Source organism: Phodopus roborovskii, unplaced genomic scaffold (genome assembly GCF_943737965.1).
Source record: "Phodopus roborovskii unplaced genomic scaffold, PHOROB, whole genome shotgun sequence".
Classification (NCBI taxonomy): Eukaryota; Metazoa; Chordata; class Mammalia; order Rodentia; family Cricetidae; genus Phodopus; species Phodopus roborovskii.
The window spans coordinates 323,143-341,092 of NW_026125893.1; the positions used below are offsets into that span (position 1 = coordinate 323,143).

The 17,950-nt window shown below is 38.3% G+C and overlaps 1 protein-coding gene across 1 annotated transcript in view; it reads left to right on the forward strand.

Moving 5' to 3' along the window:
* Cd109 (CD109 molecule) overlaps positions 1-17,950 on the forward strand; it is a 90,934-nt gene that overhangs the window by 56,277 nt on the left and 16,707 nt on the right. Inside the window, exons 18-24 of the mRNA XM_051178907.1 lie at positions 2,113-2,254; positions 2,874-2,991; positions 6,056-6,169; positions 9,604-9,822; positions 10,602-10,746; positions 11,886-12,062; positions 17,591-17,672. Coding sequence (XP_051034864.1) covers positions 2,113-2,254; positions 2,874-2,991; positions 6,056-6,169; positions 9,604-9,822; positions 10,602-10,746; positions 11,886-12,062; positions 17,591-17,672 — 997 coding nt within the window. The remainder of the gene's footprint in view (positions 1-2,112; positions 2,255-2,873; positions 2,992-6,055; positions 6,170-9,603; positions 9,823-10,601; positions 10,747-11,885; positions 12,063-17,590; positions 17,673-17,950) is intronic.

Genomic DNA, 17,950 nt, shown 5'->3' on the forward strand with positions numbered 1-17,950 from the left:
GTACGTATGAGGATGACAAGGAATGTCCTCTGGGCTCCTGACTACATCTTTGAAATGGATGCTTTCCCTTTGCTTTTAGTTTAGTGTTGGGGACGTATTGGATGATCCTGTGATTTTAATTTGTATTGCGAACTGTGTTGTTATTTTGGAATGAATTAAAAGGAACAAATTTTTGGAGCATTAGTGTTTTCAGCAATAGGGTCTTACCATCAGTCAAGCTCTGGAGGGTAACCAAGTACACTGGCAGTGGCTTATAATATTTGGGAGTCTGTGGAGACTCAATGGCCAACAAACTCCAAAAGAGTTTGGGCACTGGACTTTTTATTTCTTAGTGTACGGTGTCTATTAGAGCATTGTCACTCTGTTATAGGGTAACCCATTTTAATTCCCATTTAAATGTGTGTTAGTGTTCTTGGAAGCTGGAGATGTTGGATCCCAAGTACAAATCGTTGTGAGCTGTCCTATGTGTGTGCTGAGAATCAAACTTGAGTCCCCTGTAAGAGCAATAAGTGCTCTTAACTGCCGAGCTATCTCTTTATCTCTGTTATAATTCTCTCTCTGTCTCTCTGTGTGTGCATTTTAAGGAAGTTTCTAAAGATATGTGTAGGTTTCCTTTTGACTTTTTGAATTGTCTTTAGTGTTATTTAGCCACCTACATATACCCTCTTCTACCCTGCCTTCTCATACCTCTCCACAATTTAATTGTCCTATTACATTATTCCCCTTTAAACCTTTATACCATTGCTGCTCTCTCTTCCTTTGAAAGTGCTACCTGTGCCCTTTTACTAAGTTGCTGACCTCTGTGGGCATTCCAAATGAAACATCTGAAGATTCAAAGCTAACATCTAAAAAAAAAAAAAGAGAGAGAGAGAGAGAGAGGGAGAGAGAGAGAGAGAGAGAGAGAGGAGAGAGAACATGCAGGCCATCTCTTACCCTCTTTCATCCCCGCCTGGCTTTCAGCTGTCATCCTGACTCTCTTGTCCATTGCCTCCTGACATTGTTTTCCACAGCACCATTTTTCATACTGATGCGAGAGCTGACTTAGCAAAACAGGGTTACCTTATATATTTCTTAAATTTTAGACCTCCAGTGATCATTATTTACAAAATGTAACCCAAAGCCTTTAATATGACTTATATACTCAAAATCTGAGCCCAACCATTCCTTCTCTTCTCACTGATGCCATTTTTACCAAGATCTCACTGGGTGTTCTGGAGACTGTTTTGTACTTGGCTTAGCTTTTTCTTCTTTATGTGCTGCCTTTTATCTCAAGACTTAAAGGAAATGTCATGTAGACAACTTACTGCAGAAAGAGTAATTTCTACTGAGATTCCTTTCACCATTCAGATTCCTTGTAAAGTTAACTATTTTTTGTTAGTAGACCTTATATATTATCATCCTTTCATGTTTTACTTCGATGTTTCTATCTTCTCTATGGACTATAAGAGGATTTCATTGTAGTAACCTTTATTTATAGCCTTGGTACCTACCACACCATGGTGTAATTTTCTTTACATTATATTTTAAATTAAAAAATTTTTTGAGACATGGTCCTGAAAATTACTATGTAGAGATCCTCCTGTCTCTAACTCCTGAGTGCTGGCATTAAAGGTGTGCACTACCATGCTCAGCTCATATTTTGAAATAATTTTAGACTTACAGAAAATCGAAAAAAGGAGATAAATGACCCAGAGTCTGTATAGCCACATACATTTGTTTTTAATTGTAAAATCCAACAAATGAACTGACTATAGTGTCTTAGGCTAACCAAGGATCTTTCAACGAAGGAAAGTATAAAAGTCAGGTGGGTTTAAAAAGTCATATATTTTAATAATTTAAATTAAAAATATGCAATTGAACTCTTAAATTTTCAGTTAATAATCATTAAAACAGAGTATATGGAAAATATTTTTAGTTTTGAGGTCACTGTCCATGTGGTTTTGGTAAATCATGTGACTTGTCTGCTGCTCAAGCTTCTTCAGAAAATGAGAGTTGAAGATGATAAAGTCTACACTCCATTCTGTTGTTAGGTTGAGGGTTCTTGGAGCCAAGCTTGCAATACTTTCTTTCCAGTGCCTTTTCCTTCCTCACCATCATCAATGTTTGTTGCAGATGATACGGCAGAGTATGTTGATCGGGTTGCGGAGGAAAATGAAGGAAACTGGATTGATTTTCAAGACTTTACTTTGGTTAGCAACACACATGTCAGGAAACATTTTCCAGAAACATGGATTTGGCTAGACTCTCACATGGGGTAAAGATTTGTAAAGTTCTTTATGTGTTTATGTTTTGCTTAGTGTATATTTTGGGTAATAACTTGCCCACTTTTTAATGTGTTTGAAGTATAAATATTGTGTGTTGATAAACTAAGTAAGTTTGGGGTTTAAAGTGATGTTGATTAAATCTATCTGTAGTGTTTAGTTGAGTCACATGCAAATCGAGGCCATAAAGTATTAGCAAGGGTAGGATGGGGCTTTGTAGAATGAAGGGTGAATTAAACTTCTTGACGTCTCCTGGTTTTTATTAGAAGAAAACCCATAACAGAATTGATAAGAATTCAGACAAAAACAAACACAAAGTTATCTGTAAATTATTGGAGTAAAGCTTAAAAACACATGTTTAAATAAAAGTTTGTGAAAATATAGTAATCAATTGTGAAGGTATGAAGTTTGTAGAAAGATTTTGTTGGAGCAAGCAAAGTATGATGCTATAAAGTATTCTTGAAAAATTGAAATGCTATGTGATTCTAAACTAGTTATGTAAATGATATAATATGAAAATTAAAATTCTTACAAAATTATTAGTTATGTTGACTTATTTGGTAATTATGTGAAATCTTGGTTTTGTAATTTCTGCATTTGTCTTGACTTCAGGTCCAAGGTTTATCAAGACTTTGAAGTCACTGTACCTGATTCCATCACTTCTTGGGTGGCCTCTGCTTTTGTGATCTCCGAAGATTTTGGTCTTGGGCTAACAACTGCTCCAGCAGAGGTAGTTACAGAAGCTCAGAAATGAGGCTCAGAAAAAGATTGACTATCCATTGTTTTATTTATCACAGTTTATTGTGCCTTTACATTTCTGCTTTCATCTGTGTTACCATCTTGACTATTGTTTTATTTATCACAGTTTACTGTGCCTTTCCATTTCTGCTTTCATATGAAATGAAAATATTATCTGTAATTTTGTTTATTTTTATTTTATGTACATTGGTGTTTTGTCTGCATATACATCTGTATGAGGGTGTTGAATTCCCTCATACAGGTGTGAGCTGCAATGGAAATTAATCCTGGGTCCTCTGGGATAGCACATAACACTGTAGTGCTTTTAACTGCTGAGCCATCTCTCCAGCTCTATTATTATTATTATTATTGTGTGGAGTCAATTTTCTCCATTAATCTTATGTAAATTCTGTGAATGGGACTGAACTCAGGTTGCCAGACTTGTCTAGTCTAGCAAGTGCCATTTCCCACTGAGCTATCTTGCTGGTCCTATGTTAAATTTTTGAATCTGAGTTACATTAAATTGATAGATTTGGTCATCAGGTTAAACATATTATTACTTAACTTTTTTTTATATTCTAGGTTTTTATTTCAGTTTTTTAGGCAGAAGTCTTTTAGTAAAATCAGAAAATGTAAACATTGTTGGTGTTTGTTCTTTTGAAAATGAGGTCTTCTAGCATGTTGTAGTAATGCCTGCTTATAAAGTCAACACATCGAGCATGATGTGTACAAGCAGTACCCAGTTTTAGTGGTCCCACATTCTCTACCTTTAATGTAGGCTGTAGTCAATATTCAAACTTTTCATACACAGAAGGAAACAATAGGGTAAAATGAATGTTCTGTCAATGGTGCATATTTTCTGAAGAATAAGTTAAGGTAAATTCATCACATACTACTAATATCTATAATTTAGTAATCAAAAATGTATCTAAAATTCAAATTTATATAAGCACATATTTTATAGAATTTTTTTTGTATTAAATTTTAAGTGTCAAGATTTGTTTTTCTTTTTAACATTGCAAGCCTTATTTTACCTGTCACTTATTTTCAGACATTCCTTCTTAATTATCCGACTCAAGTGATTACTGTCATATGTATTATTTTTCAAAATTCCAATGTTGAATTAATTTTTGTTTATCTCCTTACTGATTATTTGCTACTACCTTCATAAGATAAAGTTCCACTTTATGATCAACTACAGATAACTCAAACATTAATATATTATGTATGACTTTGTTGATAGGCAATACTACCTATGAAATGAATCCCTCCATAGGTAGGATTTCCTTACTTATTTGTTGCTGGAAACAGACAACCAGATATAATTTGTATGGTAACTTATTTTTAAGCTTGTAATAATAGAAACAGGCCTTTTAGCTAAGATCAAGTGTAACACTTTAAAATCTTATACATATGAGTGTTTTGCCTACATCTATGTATGTGTACTATGTGTGTGTCTGGTGCCCAAGGAAGCTAGAAAATGGTGTTGATTTTCTGGAACTGGAATTGCACTTGAATTGACTTGAGTGCTGGTAATCAAATCTGGGTCCTCCATAAGAGCAGCAGGTGTTCTTAGCCTCTGATATATTTTCCCAGCCCCTATTTGGTTAAAAATTTTTATTATTGACCTTATATAATAACTCCACATGGCCAGATTACTTTAAAGATGAGCACAACTTCTCAAAGTGTCTCTGAGCAGGCAGTCCTTCATGTCTGTGCTTAGGAATATGAGGGCCATGAATGGCCTTAGCCCAATAGGTATCACTCCTATTATATCAGAAAGCTTCTATATCAGATATTTTGTACTGTTTCCTTACCATTCCTAAGTGAAAGCTGTAGAAATCAAAGTGCTTTGGGTTGGTTTATGGAATTATGAGGGTGCCTTAAACAGATGGTTTATTTACATGAATATCTAAGCAAATATTATCTATATAGTTACTTACATGGCATCTTCAATAATATGATCTGTAGAGTCAAATGCACCAAGAAACAAGTTACATTTCTATGTTCCAGATAACAACCCACATGCTAATAATAGATACATAAAAAATTATGAGGAATACAGGACAGTAGTTCATTGTTTGGGACAATCCTAAGTATGTATTGTAGATCTTCATTCCATAAAGTGCCACTAGTGCCCTTCAATCACTGTGACAATCTAGAATGTTCAATGTACAAATGTCCACCTAAGTCTGGCAGTATGTTCACCCTTTTGACATTTGTGATATGGTTTTGTCATCTACAAAGTTCACAATTAAGAAATATGCAATACAATTTCAAAAAATAAACACTCAAAAAAAAACCTTCTATGTTTAATTTTGTATTGGCCCACATTCATGTTGGCTTTGTCTGTATGTGGCCCACAAGGGCATGGGTTGGACATACCTACTAGAGGGACTTACTTCTCTTGTTGAGATCACTGGCTTAAAGTAACCAGGTTCAATTTTAGCTAGGGGAGGGGAGCTTGGCCTCTCCTGTAGGTCTTGGTAACAGTTTCAGTGTTGGGTCACCAAGATGGAGATAGGTGTGTCTGTGTACATGTGAGAACACAGTAAGGAGAACATTACTGGGTGGGCCACATTGAGATTTTCCCATGTGAGTCTCAAGCAGGGACTGTTTGACTGGAGAGTTAACTTTTGAAGCAAATTATGGAGTCAATATAGACTAGATGACAGGGATGCAACTTGTTTTGGTATCAGAGAAAATGGGATATGTCTCTGGCACCTTCAATTGTAGGTACTATGAACCTGTAGTAGTCTTAGAGATTTCTTAATAAAAATGGAACATAACACCCTTATAGAGGTATAGTGATTGCAGGAGTAATTTATGGAGTATTTGGTCTTTACTGGGTCCTTAATGCAGTATAGTGATTACTATGCTAAGTAACAGTCAAGTCTTTATTTAGTGTAAGTTGTTAATTGGTGTTTGTTGATAGGCAAGAGGAATACCTCTAGATGGTATAGGCTATACAGGTTCTATGGATAGTACTCTTAATTGTATGTAATGTGAAGCATTTGTGTCTGAATTAAAACAGGTATTCACTGTGTTCTTTCTAGCTGCAAGCCTTCCAACCATTTTTTATTTACTTGAATCTTCCCTACTCTGTTATCAGAGGTGAAGAATTTGCTTTGGAAGTGACCATATTCAATTATTTGAAAGACACCACTAAGGTAATGTGTCCAAGATTTTGTTGATTATTTATACTTTGAGACAAAATGGAAGATTGAGGATCAATTGGTTGCATGGTACTTGAGCATCACAGTTTCTGAGCATTTTTTTTTTTTAAACATCTTAACTTTTTTTTTTTGGCTTGTGTTTTTATTGGTTTTATCCTTTTAACTTGGTAATTTACATTTTTAGAAAAATTTATTCTTTGACGACTTCACACCTGTATATGACACATTTTGGTCACATTCACTTCAACCTCTCTTACCCTCCTCCCTCTCCTCACAGTAGGTTCACTTCCAACTTGCATGTCTTTTTCTTTTGTTTTTGTATTGTGGCTCATTTACTTTTAACAAGGGCCACCCACATGAGCATGTGTGTGGAGCTGTTCACCAAAGAATAGGCAGCTCTCTGGTCACTATACTCTCCCTCCACAGTTATTAGAACTTCCTCAAGGATGGGATGAACCCTGTAAGGACCTTCCCTAGTCATAACTGAGTGTTGTTGGCCAAGTCTTGGCATTAACTTCTGTTCAGCACTATTCTATGGGTATAAACACAGACATAGTAGGCCTTAGGAATAATCAGAAGGCAGTTGGTTACAAGCACAGCTGTCGTCTCACTACTGCACCAAACAATGGGCATATCTTGCCTGACAGATTGGTATTTTAGCATGCAAGATCCATGTATGGGTAATTATTTTAGTTAGGGCAGCTCTTACAAAGGAAAACATTTAATTAGCACTGGCTTACAGTTTCAGAGGTTTAGTTCATTACCGTCATGGGGGGAAACCTGGTAGCATGTAGGCAGACATGGTGCTGGAGGAGAAGTTGAGAGTTCTTCTACATCTTGATCTGCATGCAGTAGAAGGAGACTGCAAGCCTCACAGGGTGTAGCTTGAACATATGAGACCTCAAAGCCCACCAGCACAGTGACACACTTCCTCCAACAAGTCTATGGGGGTCATTTTCTTTCAAACCACCACAGTATTGTCATTGATAATTTTTCTCCCTAAGTTACCTACTTAGCAGCTTTTGGCATTATGAAGCCAACAAGGAGGAAGCTTCTGGCTCAGTTGTAGCATGATTTTCTTTGTAGGATAACTGAAGTGTGTGGTATTTTCATCAACAGGATCTTACCAAGACAATGGCAATAACCTGTATTTTCTGGGACCTCCCTGACCAGTGACTCATAGGGAGCTATCACATACTTGGCACTCCTCCAAGCATTTTGTACTTTGCTGGGCGATTGAAAATATGTTAGTGATTTCATCTGCTTATTAATGTTTGGGTATATCATTAGGATCTTTGCACGTTCTCTTAGTTTTCCAGTATAGATCCTCCCATTGAGCCTGGGAACTTCCTTTTGGTCTTGGAGATATGCCTTTCTCTCTCCCACTTCCCTGCATTTCCTCCTGGTCTTCTGTATTTAGAATGTGTTTTCTCATTACCATTTTGTAGCTGCTGCAGTTGGTAAGAATTTATTCTCTCTGAGACAGGTGGCAGCCAGGATCCCTTTCCTGAGAAATTTCATCTACTCTGTTATGTTTGTCGTCTCCATAGATATTCAGGGTATTATGTTTTCAGGGATTTATTTAGTGAGTCATGTTGCTGTGTCTCCTTAGGCAGTTTACTGGAACTTACCTACTGCTTAGGACTTACCTACTGTTTGTGCTGCACTTATAGTTGCCTTAGCCAAATGGTTTGGTTTTTTGCCCTGGAGTAATTAGGCATGTGCTGTTAACTTTATTGTCTGAAATGCTATACTATCTTTAAGTATGCACATCTGCATAGTAAATCAAAATGTTTACTTATTATTTTTTTTCGTGTTGCAGATTGAATAAGCACAGGTCTACCACTGAGCTATTCTCTCAGCTCCAGCTTTTTGTTTTCTAACTGTGCTTTTTAAGAATAATATTTTATTGTTTTAAATTTTATTTTACATTCCAAACACAGTTCTCCTTCCCACCCCTCCTCTTGCTGCCCCCGCCTCCCACCCTGTTCACCTCTCCTCACAGGTAAGGGCTCCCATAAAGAGTCAACAAAGTCTGACACAATAGGTTGGGGCAGGGCCAAGCCCCTCTCCCATTCATTAACAATGAGCATAGCATCCCACCATAAGGCGTGGACTCCAACAAGCTATCTCATGTACCAGGTTTGTATCATGGTCTTACTGCTACTGAGCATGGCATGCCACCATAGTGTTTTTTAATGTGGTCAGAATGTTATAGTATAATAAGAAGACTGAGAGAGAAAGCCTAATATCCAGTCAGTCGGTCATTGGCAGATAATTTAATAATAACGTGATTAGAGTTTCCTTATCTACTTTATGAGAATCATAATCATTATGTGAACACATTTGACAATTGAGAAAATGAGAAAATAAATTGGAAAATACTTTGTAAAGTGCAAGGCCCATGCTGGTTGTGGTAGGAACCACCTATAATCCTAACATTTTAGAGTCAGAGTCAGAAGGATTGCTGCAAGTTTGAGGCTAGCCTGGTTTACATAATGAGTTCCAGGCCAGCTAGGTTTACAAAGTAAGACTCTAAACTCTCACACCTCTGGACTTAGTGGTGTATACCTTTAATCCCAGCACTTGGAGGCAGCCACAGAGGCAGGCATATCTCTGTGAATTCAAAGCTAGCCTGATCTACATAACAAGTTTCAGATCAGCCAGAACTACACAGTAAGACCCTGTCTCAAAAATAAAACAAAACAAAAGCCTGGAAGAATACTATTTAAGGAGAATAGGAAGTTTTGTCATTTTAAGAAAGAAAAGTTTACAAATTAGATATGCTTTAGAGCTGGTGTTGGTAGCATACACCTTTAATCCCGGCACATGTGGGGCAGAGGCAGGCAGATCTCTGTGTTCCAGGCCAGCCTGGTCTACAGAATGAGTTCCAGGACAACCAAGGCTACATAGAGAAACCTTGTGTGTGTGTGTGTGTGTGTGTACATAAATTCTAATATATATATATATTAGAATTTATGTATTAACCACACTTTTCATTGAATAATTTTTTGCAGAGACTCTCAGTAGCTAAAACAATATTTCAACTTATTTGTCTCATGCTTCCCTAGTGGGTCCTAGGATGGCACAGTTAAATCAAGAGGTGGTGAAACAAATATTTGGAATGGCCTTTTTGTAGATAGTTCTACCACTCCAGGGGCTTGTGTAACAAGTTAGTGAAAGGACTAGAAATGAAACCAAAGAATGCTTTTCCCCAGATGTATCTTGAGGTAGAAGGGGAATGCATATAATAAATCTAGTTTTCTCTTATTTCCTTTCTGTTTTTCCTTCTTCTTCGCCTAATCTTGGTCTCATTTTTCTCCAGTTTTGAGTCTCATACTTGTAACAGCACTTAAAATAGCAATAGAAACAATGCAGGGAAGGATTTTTTTGTACGGAACTTTGGGGTTTTATATTTTCCCTCCCAGGTTATAGTGCTCATTGAGGAAAGTGACAACTTTGATGTTATAATGTCTTCAAATGACACCAATGACACCATGTACCAGCAGACTGTGCTGGTTCCCAGTGAGGATGGCATTACTCTTCTTTTTCCTATCAAGCCAACACAGCTGGGAGAAATTCCTATCACAGTGAAGGCTGCCTCACCCACTGCTTCTGATTCGATTACCCAGAAGATTTTAGTAAAGGTAAATGTTTGGGGTTTAGATGGATACAGTGGAAAAACAACATGGGATTGAAGAGCAAATGGGAGATGGTGTTTGTGGTCAAATCTGTTAGTAATCCTAAAATGTCCTCTCCTCCACCCTCATGGTAATACCTAGTTGTTTTCTCTTCTGTTGGTAAAAATGTAACACACACATGCTGTGAGAATATTGCTATTTTCCTCTTTAAATTTGAATAGAAGCATGACTATTATTAGGACAGTCAAGGATTTTTAAGTAGTTATTTATATCCACAAACCTTGTTGTATTGGTATCCTGTTGGATCATGGTCAGGTTGATAAGGTAGAGTGGGAATTTTGGAACGCCTCAAAAGTAGATTTTGTAGACTATTGTTTTGTGAGGACATTGTGCATAAAAGCACAGCCCAGCATATATGGCCACTCATGTTCTGGGGAAGAATTACCTTGAATTTCGATCTCTGTCTAGTTAAATGTGATTTCGGTTAAGGTTATTTAGTGCCTCTGTTTGGATAACAACAGATGAATCCACTCCTCAGTGTTTTCTTTGTCACATTTTCCCCTTGTCATTTCCATTCCATTCCAGTCCCATGAAATGCTTTCACAATTTAACTAGAAAGTACATGCTTAACTCATTTGAAGTCAAAATCAACAAAGGGTAGGTAGGTAGGTGTGTACATACTTGAGTAGCTGCATCCACAGCAGGTTAGGTGTTTGTCTTCCTCTTTGCACACAGTTCTCCATTAACAGATAAGCAGACACCACGCTGTGTTCCTTTCCCCTCAGGCTGAAGGAATAGAGAAGTCATATTCACAGTCTATCTTCCTGGATCTGACCGACAACAAAGTACAAACTATCCAGAAAATTTTGAATTTCTCATTCCCTCCAGATACAGTCAATGGCAGTGAAAGAGTTCAGATCACAGCAATTGGTAAGAGTAGTGTGTGTCACCATGCCCTGGCTGATTTACATGTGCTAATATAATTTTCATCTATTTATATTGTCTTACTAAGCCCTCGTGGGAAGAGATTGTGAAAGGTTTTAGTTGGTGTTAACTGCTATTACTCAGATCAGTGCTTTTCAAAACACAGCATGCACATGGAGGTCTTTCTTGGGAAAAAAAAATCCTGGTTTAGTATGTCTGGGGTGGATGTGAACTTGCTACCTGTTCCCTCCTTCCTTCCTCCTCCCCCTCTCACTTAAACTTCTCCCCCTCTCACTTAAACTTCTTTCCTTTTTCCCAAGATGAAATACTGGGCTCATGCATGCCAGACAAGTACTTTACTCCTGAACTATATCACTGGCTTTGTTTTATGAGATAAAGTCTTGGTATGTAGCTCAGGCTAGCTTTGACATCCAGATTCATGCATCTCAGCTTCTTTGCTGGGATTCTAGGCATGTGTCACTATGCCTGGCTTGATTCTTTGTATTTCTGAGGTGATGGTGGTGCTTCTGGGGTACAGATACACTGAATAGCAAAGCCACAAGCTCTGTGGCTAGAGGGAAGAGTGTCTTATACAGCAGAGCTCCTAGACTCTGTGACTCTTGACTACTGCTGAGGATCCTAACCTTACATAAAATGTTTTAAAACACAAATATTTGGGTTTTTCTCTAAACCTACTAAATTATATTTTTTTTTAGTCTATGGTCAGGACAAAAATAGTTTGAGAACTTCTCACCAGGAGTCTGGTGAGCAAGACTCGAGAATCCTTGACTAGAACACTTTTCTGGACAACCTTTACAGTAGGAACGTTACTTACTTCTAGTTGCCTTAGCCTAAAATGCTTTTAAATTAAACATAGTTTTTCCAGTGTACCCAAGTGTTCTTCAGAATTAAATGTCAATCCCTGTCATTTTGATTTAGAGGAACACTTAGTTTATACCCTATCATTATTTAGGCAGAAGCAGCCTGCCTTACTACATAATCTACGAGTATTGCTCTTGCTTGGTTGTGTCTTCTCTCCCCACTTGCTTTTATGGTAGATGTCTGTACTGAGAGCTGAGACACCTATGCCAGCAGGTAAGAGTGAGTGAGCATTACCCACTGAACTGAATGTTTTGTGCTTTCAGGAGATATTCTTGGTCCTTCCATAAATGGTTTGGCCTCACTGATCCGAATGCCTTACGGTTGTGGTGAACAGAACATGATAAATTTTGCTCCAAATATTTATATTTTGGATTATCTGACTAAACAGAAACAGCTGACAGATAATTTAAAAGAAAAAGCCCTTTCATTTATGAGGCAAGGTAAGCATTAGATGTATACTTTTGTTAAAAAATATTTGTGTTTTATAGGTCAGGGTTTCTCTAGGTCATGTTTCAGAACAGATGGGAGTGGTGTCTGTATGTGATTTGTGGCACTAGATGGTATTGATGTGCTGAAGGTCAGGCATTGGGAGTTTCCTCTTGTCTTCCTGAAGCCACTGTTCCTTAACTGCTGCTAATTTCAAACTCTTTCAGAACTGACAAGGATGAGAAACCTTGTCTTGAAAAACAGAAACAAACAAACAAAAAACAAAAAACAAACAAACAAAAAAAAGAACTGACAAGGAAGGAATGCTCATTTGTGGCCATTTATTTGCTATTTTTTCTTGAGGCAGAGTTTTATGTAACTCAGGTTAGTTTCAGGTTAGAATTGTGTGCACAGAGTAGATGGTTGCAGCTCTGAAAATGGAAGATCTGACTCTGAGCTATGACAACTGCTCAGTTGTGGCGACCAGCTCTCATAGCAAAGTTAACCTTGGCTGAGTGAGAGTACACCAGTGTGAGCAGTGTCAATCCAGGTAGGACCAAGTGGGAACCAAGGGTCACACAAAGAAAAGGCAAGGGACACTAGAGTTTGGGATCTAGCTGAGTGCAGCCTGAGTTCTCATGTGAGGAGGGGATAGGTATGTTTTCCCTCCATTAGGAGCACATAGGATGCTGACATTCTGGCTGGGTCTCCAACCCAGGATCTGATAAAGGCCCCCAAGGAAGTCATGAGAGGTCTAGCACTTGCTACTTTTTTATATAGAGATGTTGATTTTAAAATGCTATTTTTTTTTTCAGCTGGGAGGTAGTGGCTCACACCTTTAATCCCAGTACTCTGGAGGCAGAGGCAGGTGGATCTCTATGAGTTCAAGGCCAGCCTGGTCTACAGAGCATGTTCCAGAACAGGCTCCAAAGCTACACAGAGAAACCCTATCTTGAAAACCAAATCAAACCAATCCCCCCAAATATTCTTTTTATGTATGTTTGTAGATCATTTATATTTTAAATATATATATGCAGGAATGATTATTTTTGAAAATTCTATTATAATTATGTTTAAGAAGGGGTACCAAGTACTGTCTGTGTTAAATCATGGCTTAATAGTAAGGAGATGAGTAAAAACTGTAGAGGAGTGTTGAAACTTAACTCTGTACTTTCTGGGAACAGATATTTCAGTTTGTACTGAGCTTTATTAGTTTGGTTTCAACTAGAAAGTACATACAGATTAGATTGGTTTTATAATTTGATATGTATTCATTGTTATATTTTAATAAAGTAAAATAGCTCATACAGTATCATATGATAATTTCATGTTTATGTATGTTTTATGAACTGTAATTTTTGCTGATCAAATATTTTGAACTCTTAAACTTTTAATTTTTATTATATGCATATGAGTGTTTTTTATGCATGTATGTCTGTGCACCACATGTATGCCTGGTGTCTGCAGAGGCCAGAAGATGTCAGATCCCCTGGGCCTGAGGTTACAGATGGTAGTAACCTACCAAGTGGGTACTGGGAACCAAATCTGGGTCCTCTGCAAGAGCAGCAAGTGCTCTTAACTGTGGGGCCATTGCTCCAGTCCTTTAAATTCTATTTGAATGACTTGAACCACTTAAAGAACTATTCATCCCTTGGAGGTGACTTGGCTTGTCCCTGTGACACTTTGCTTAGGGTTATGACAGCTCAAGCCCCAGTCCTTGCTCTTTTCCAAAGACAACACTGGCTGGGTTGTTGCCAAACCAGGTTTTCAAAGCCAACTGGAGATGAAGCTCATGGTTTGTTTTTTGCCTAGCATGATCAGGACCCTGGGTTTGAGCCCCATCCTGGAAACAAGGTTCCAAGTAGCCTTCTGGGGATCTTTCCTGATGCTTATTGGTTACTAGAAGTGTATATCAACCAAAGGGAGAGAAAGCTTAGGTCTCCAAGTACCAAATAGTCCTTCATATGTTAACCTTTATTGGTATTGGGGCGGGGGGGGGGGGGGGGAAACATGAGTGTAGTGGTTATGACACTAGCCATGGGCACTTGGGTCTGTTTCCTTAGCCTATCAGAATCTCAGGTTCCCACCTATAAGATGAAATAATAAAAGTACTTACACGGTATTGTCAGACCAGGAGCTAGGGACTCCCTGTTAAGCAGACTGATAGGAGAGGCGCCAAGGCTAGGTAATAAAGGTGCCAAATTTCCAAGATGTTGAGCTTCTACCTACCCTCCGGATTCAAGACAAAGCCTAGCATCTTAAAACAAAGACCTTGTCTGGTGGCACATGCCTTTAATTCCAGACTCAGGAGGCAGAGGCAGGTGGATCTCTGTGAGTTTGTCTACAGAGTTAGTTCCAGGACAGGCTCCAAAGCTACAAAGAGAAACTCCTGTCTCAAAAAACCAAAGGGGGTGGGGGAGAAACAAAACAAAAAATCTCAAAGGCTTTGTAGGTTTTTGTCTCCCACCAGCAGGGGCTGCTCTGGACATGCCACACAACACCTCTGTGCCAATCAAGCATCCTGTCTGTCTGCAAACTGACCAACCCTAAGTGAGGAGCTTTGACCTCTAGCCTTTGGGTTAAGACTGGAGTTTCCAGCTCCTCCTCTGCAGAGGGTCTTTTTCTCTGAGTGCCTGTTGCATGTGTGTTCCTGTACCCCAGTAAAGTCCTTCTTTGACTTTTGATTTTATCTGAGGTGTTTGAGATTTCTTTCTTGCTACCTGTCGCGCTTCAGATTTTTTTCTACCATTTAATTCTTTAGCTGGCAGAGAATAGGAACTCTATCAAGACCCCGGGTGCTGGTCTCAGCTGTCTCCTAAGACTGTATCGTTCATTTGTATTACTCTATTTTATATTCTTCATTTAACATGATTTAAAATAATCCCAAGCACCATCTGTATTAATGCTTCAATGGTGTGTCTAATCCTCTACTCACTGTATGACCATACAGGCACCACAGTGAGTCCTGAGTGGGTGAATGAATGATCACTATCAACTTCTTGGACTTTTAAATTCATCCTTCCAATGTGGAGATCAGGGCTAGGAGAGTTCTGCAGTACTTCCACAGTGCAGTGGTTATCTATAGACACTAACCATTCTACCTAGCCTTGTTGGCATGTTCTTACCAGCCAGGAAGTGGGGTGGGACCTGTCTTTCTGGATTGCCCACAGACTCCATCTGAAACAGAGGGTAAATGTTTCTTGACATCACCCTTCATTGTGACATCAGAGTCTCACTTTACAGACTATCTTATCAGTCTTGTAAATATAATGTAGTTTTTATTTTTTAAGACATTAATGTTGTTTTCATGTGAATAATGATTATTTAACTGTCACTTGGGAACAGCTTATTGTCTTACTTAAGTCTTGGTGGCCCAGCTACATCATTGTATGAAAAAACTTTTGTTGTAGAATGTCATTTTAAGGTGTGTTACTTTTGTTTATGCTCTGGAACATTTGTTTAATGATGCAAAGATGTGCTTGATTAAATAAAATTCACCTGTGGTCAGGAGGCGGGGTCAGCAACCAGCAGACAGGATGTTGTAGGGAGGAGCCAGGTGGAGAAGGGTTTATAAGGGTTTATAAGTACGCATGAAAACTTCTTGGAAGACATAAAGAGGTGAGTTGCTTGCTATTCAGCCTCTCTGGGAAGCAGGATTCTACCTCAACCTTTGAATCTTGAGTCCTTTATTGGGACAGAGATTTAAGTAAGTTTTCTTAGTAGCTTTAAAAGAGTTGGTAGCTGAGGGAACAGGCTTTGGCTTTTGTGGCCTAACGGCTGCTGGTAGAGGCAGAGTTGGAGTTGCTGAGTAGGATAACTGTAACTTAAAAAGCTGAAACAATGAAAAGAAAACCAACACATTTTGCTGTCAAGAAAAGAAAGTAGAACTGTCAAATGAAACTGTTTCTGACAAGGACAGGAAATCCTGAGCCTGTTTGGTAATTGAAGGGTTAAACCTCTTATTTCTTCCTCGGATATTTACTTTTTTAAATTAAATTTATTTTTATTTTATGTATGTGGTTGTCTAGGTGTGGGTTTATATGTGTGTGTGTAATTCAGAGGATGACTTTTGGGGATTGGTTATCATCTTCCGGATGTGGGTATTGGGAATTGAACTCATGTCCTCAGGCTTGGCAGTAAGTGCCTGTATCTGTTGAATCAGCTCCATGATCTGTTTTCAGATATGAAATTACAATGCCTGCTGTTTGTTTTTCATCTGAGACTCTGAGTCTAGTTGAAAACACATGTTTTTCTCTGTCAAAATATTTTCTGTCTTCCTCTCAGAACTGAACCCTAAGCCTGGGAAAGCACTATACTACTGAGCTAAGCTACACCCCAGCCCTGGGATATTCTTTTTTTTATTTGTTTCTGTAAGCAGTACTTTCATCCTTAGTTTGATAAGTTGTAACTACTTTACATTCATGCTTAGTACAAAGAAAACTGAAGATCTAGGAAAGTTTGCATCTTATCTAGCCCATTGTAAATAGCAGTTTATAGAGTTATCCTAACAGCTCCGTGACTTGTATATTTTAATTTTCAGAGATGTCTGATAATTCTGATTATATTATTATTTTCCAAACCAAAGAGTTATGTGTAAAACAGTGAACTTGAAAGCGGTGCTCTTATTTCTTGGTGAACTTTTGGAGAAAACCAAGTTTTTGGCTTGCTCATCTATCATGAAGAAAAGTCTCCAATTTTGGTAACTACAGTGGGATAAAGATGATTATATTAACAATAAACATCATGGCTATGTCATCAGTATCTTTTTCTGCTAATAGAGTAGAAATCAGGCCTGAGATAGGTGGTTCTTGGAGGTCAAACAGCCAAGGGTTCTTTAAGCATGCGTGGCCCGGCTTAGAATGAAAAGGGGAAGCTCAAAGGAGACTCAGAGTCAAACCTGCTCTACTCCCAGGCTCTTCTTCCCTTGTGTTTCTATGGGAGCAGAGCTGGAAGTCTGGGATCTGTTTATTAATCCTCTGTGCCACTGAAGATGCTGCAGCTCCTGTTTTCGTCTGGACCAGCTGCCTTGATCTCAGCTTTAACCCCATATATAGTATGACTGAGGTGTCTCCAAAGCAATCCTAATTTATGTATACAGCAATACTTCATTACAACCACTGTGTGTGTGTGTGTGTGTGTGTGTGTAAATTTGAAGTGTGGAATTGGTATGGAAGCAGACCAGTTGGTTTTATCATTTGACTCAGATGTCCATGACCAAGCCATTTAAAAGACACTGCCTTAGATTGTCTTTTTCCCTCTCTCTTGCCAGTCTAAGAGACAGAAATCACCTATACTTTCTGTTTGACCTTAAGCTTTAGATCTTTCACCATAGGTAGCATTTTCCTGACACAGCAAACAATTTAGATGGGCAAGCATTGAGATCCTTATGGTGACTATAGAAGGGAATGAAGCTCGACCTTGACTTTGCTTGCTCTTTGGTGACCAGAAGGGTGATTGACACCACTCCTCATTTCCCCTCTCTGCCAGTGGCTGCCATACATAGCAAATGCATTGACTTATACATGGATTTTTCTGTCTTTAGGTTATCAGAGGGAACTTCTCTATCAGAGGGAGGATGGTTCATTCAGTGCTTTCGGGGATAGTGACCCTTCTGGGAGTACTTGGTAAGTGGTTTTTTTCTAATTAAATGAATCTGTATTATGTGTTTACTAGGCCACAGTGGCTATGGAACTGACAGGTGTGCCTGTCTATGTGGACATTGCAGGTGCTTGTTACAAAGCTGCCTTTAAAAGAGGTTTCATATATATATATATATATATATATATATATATATATATAAAGCATTTGTAAGTCAAGTGCTTTTCATTTTTTCTTTTTCTTTTCTTTTTTTTTTTTTTTTGTTTGTTTTTTGTTTTTTTCCTAGACAGGGTTTCTCTGTGAA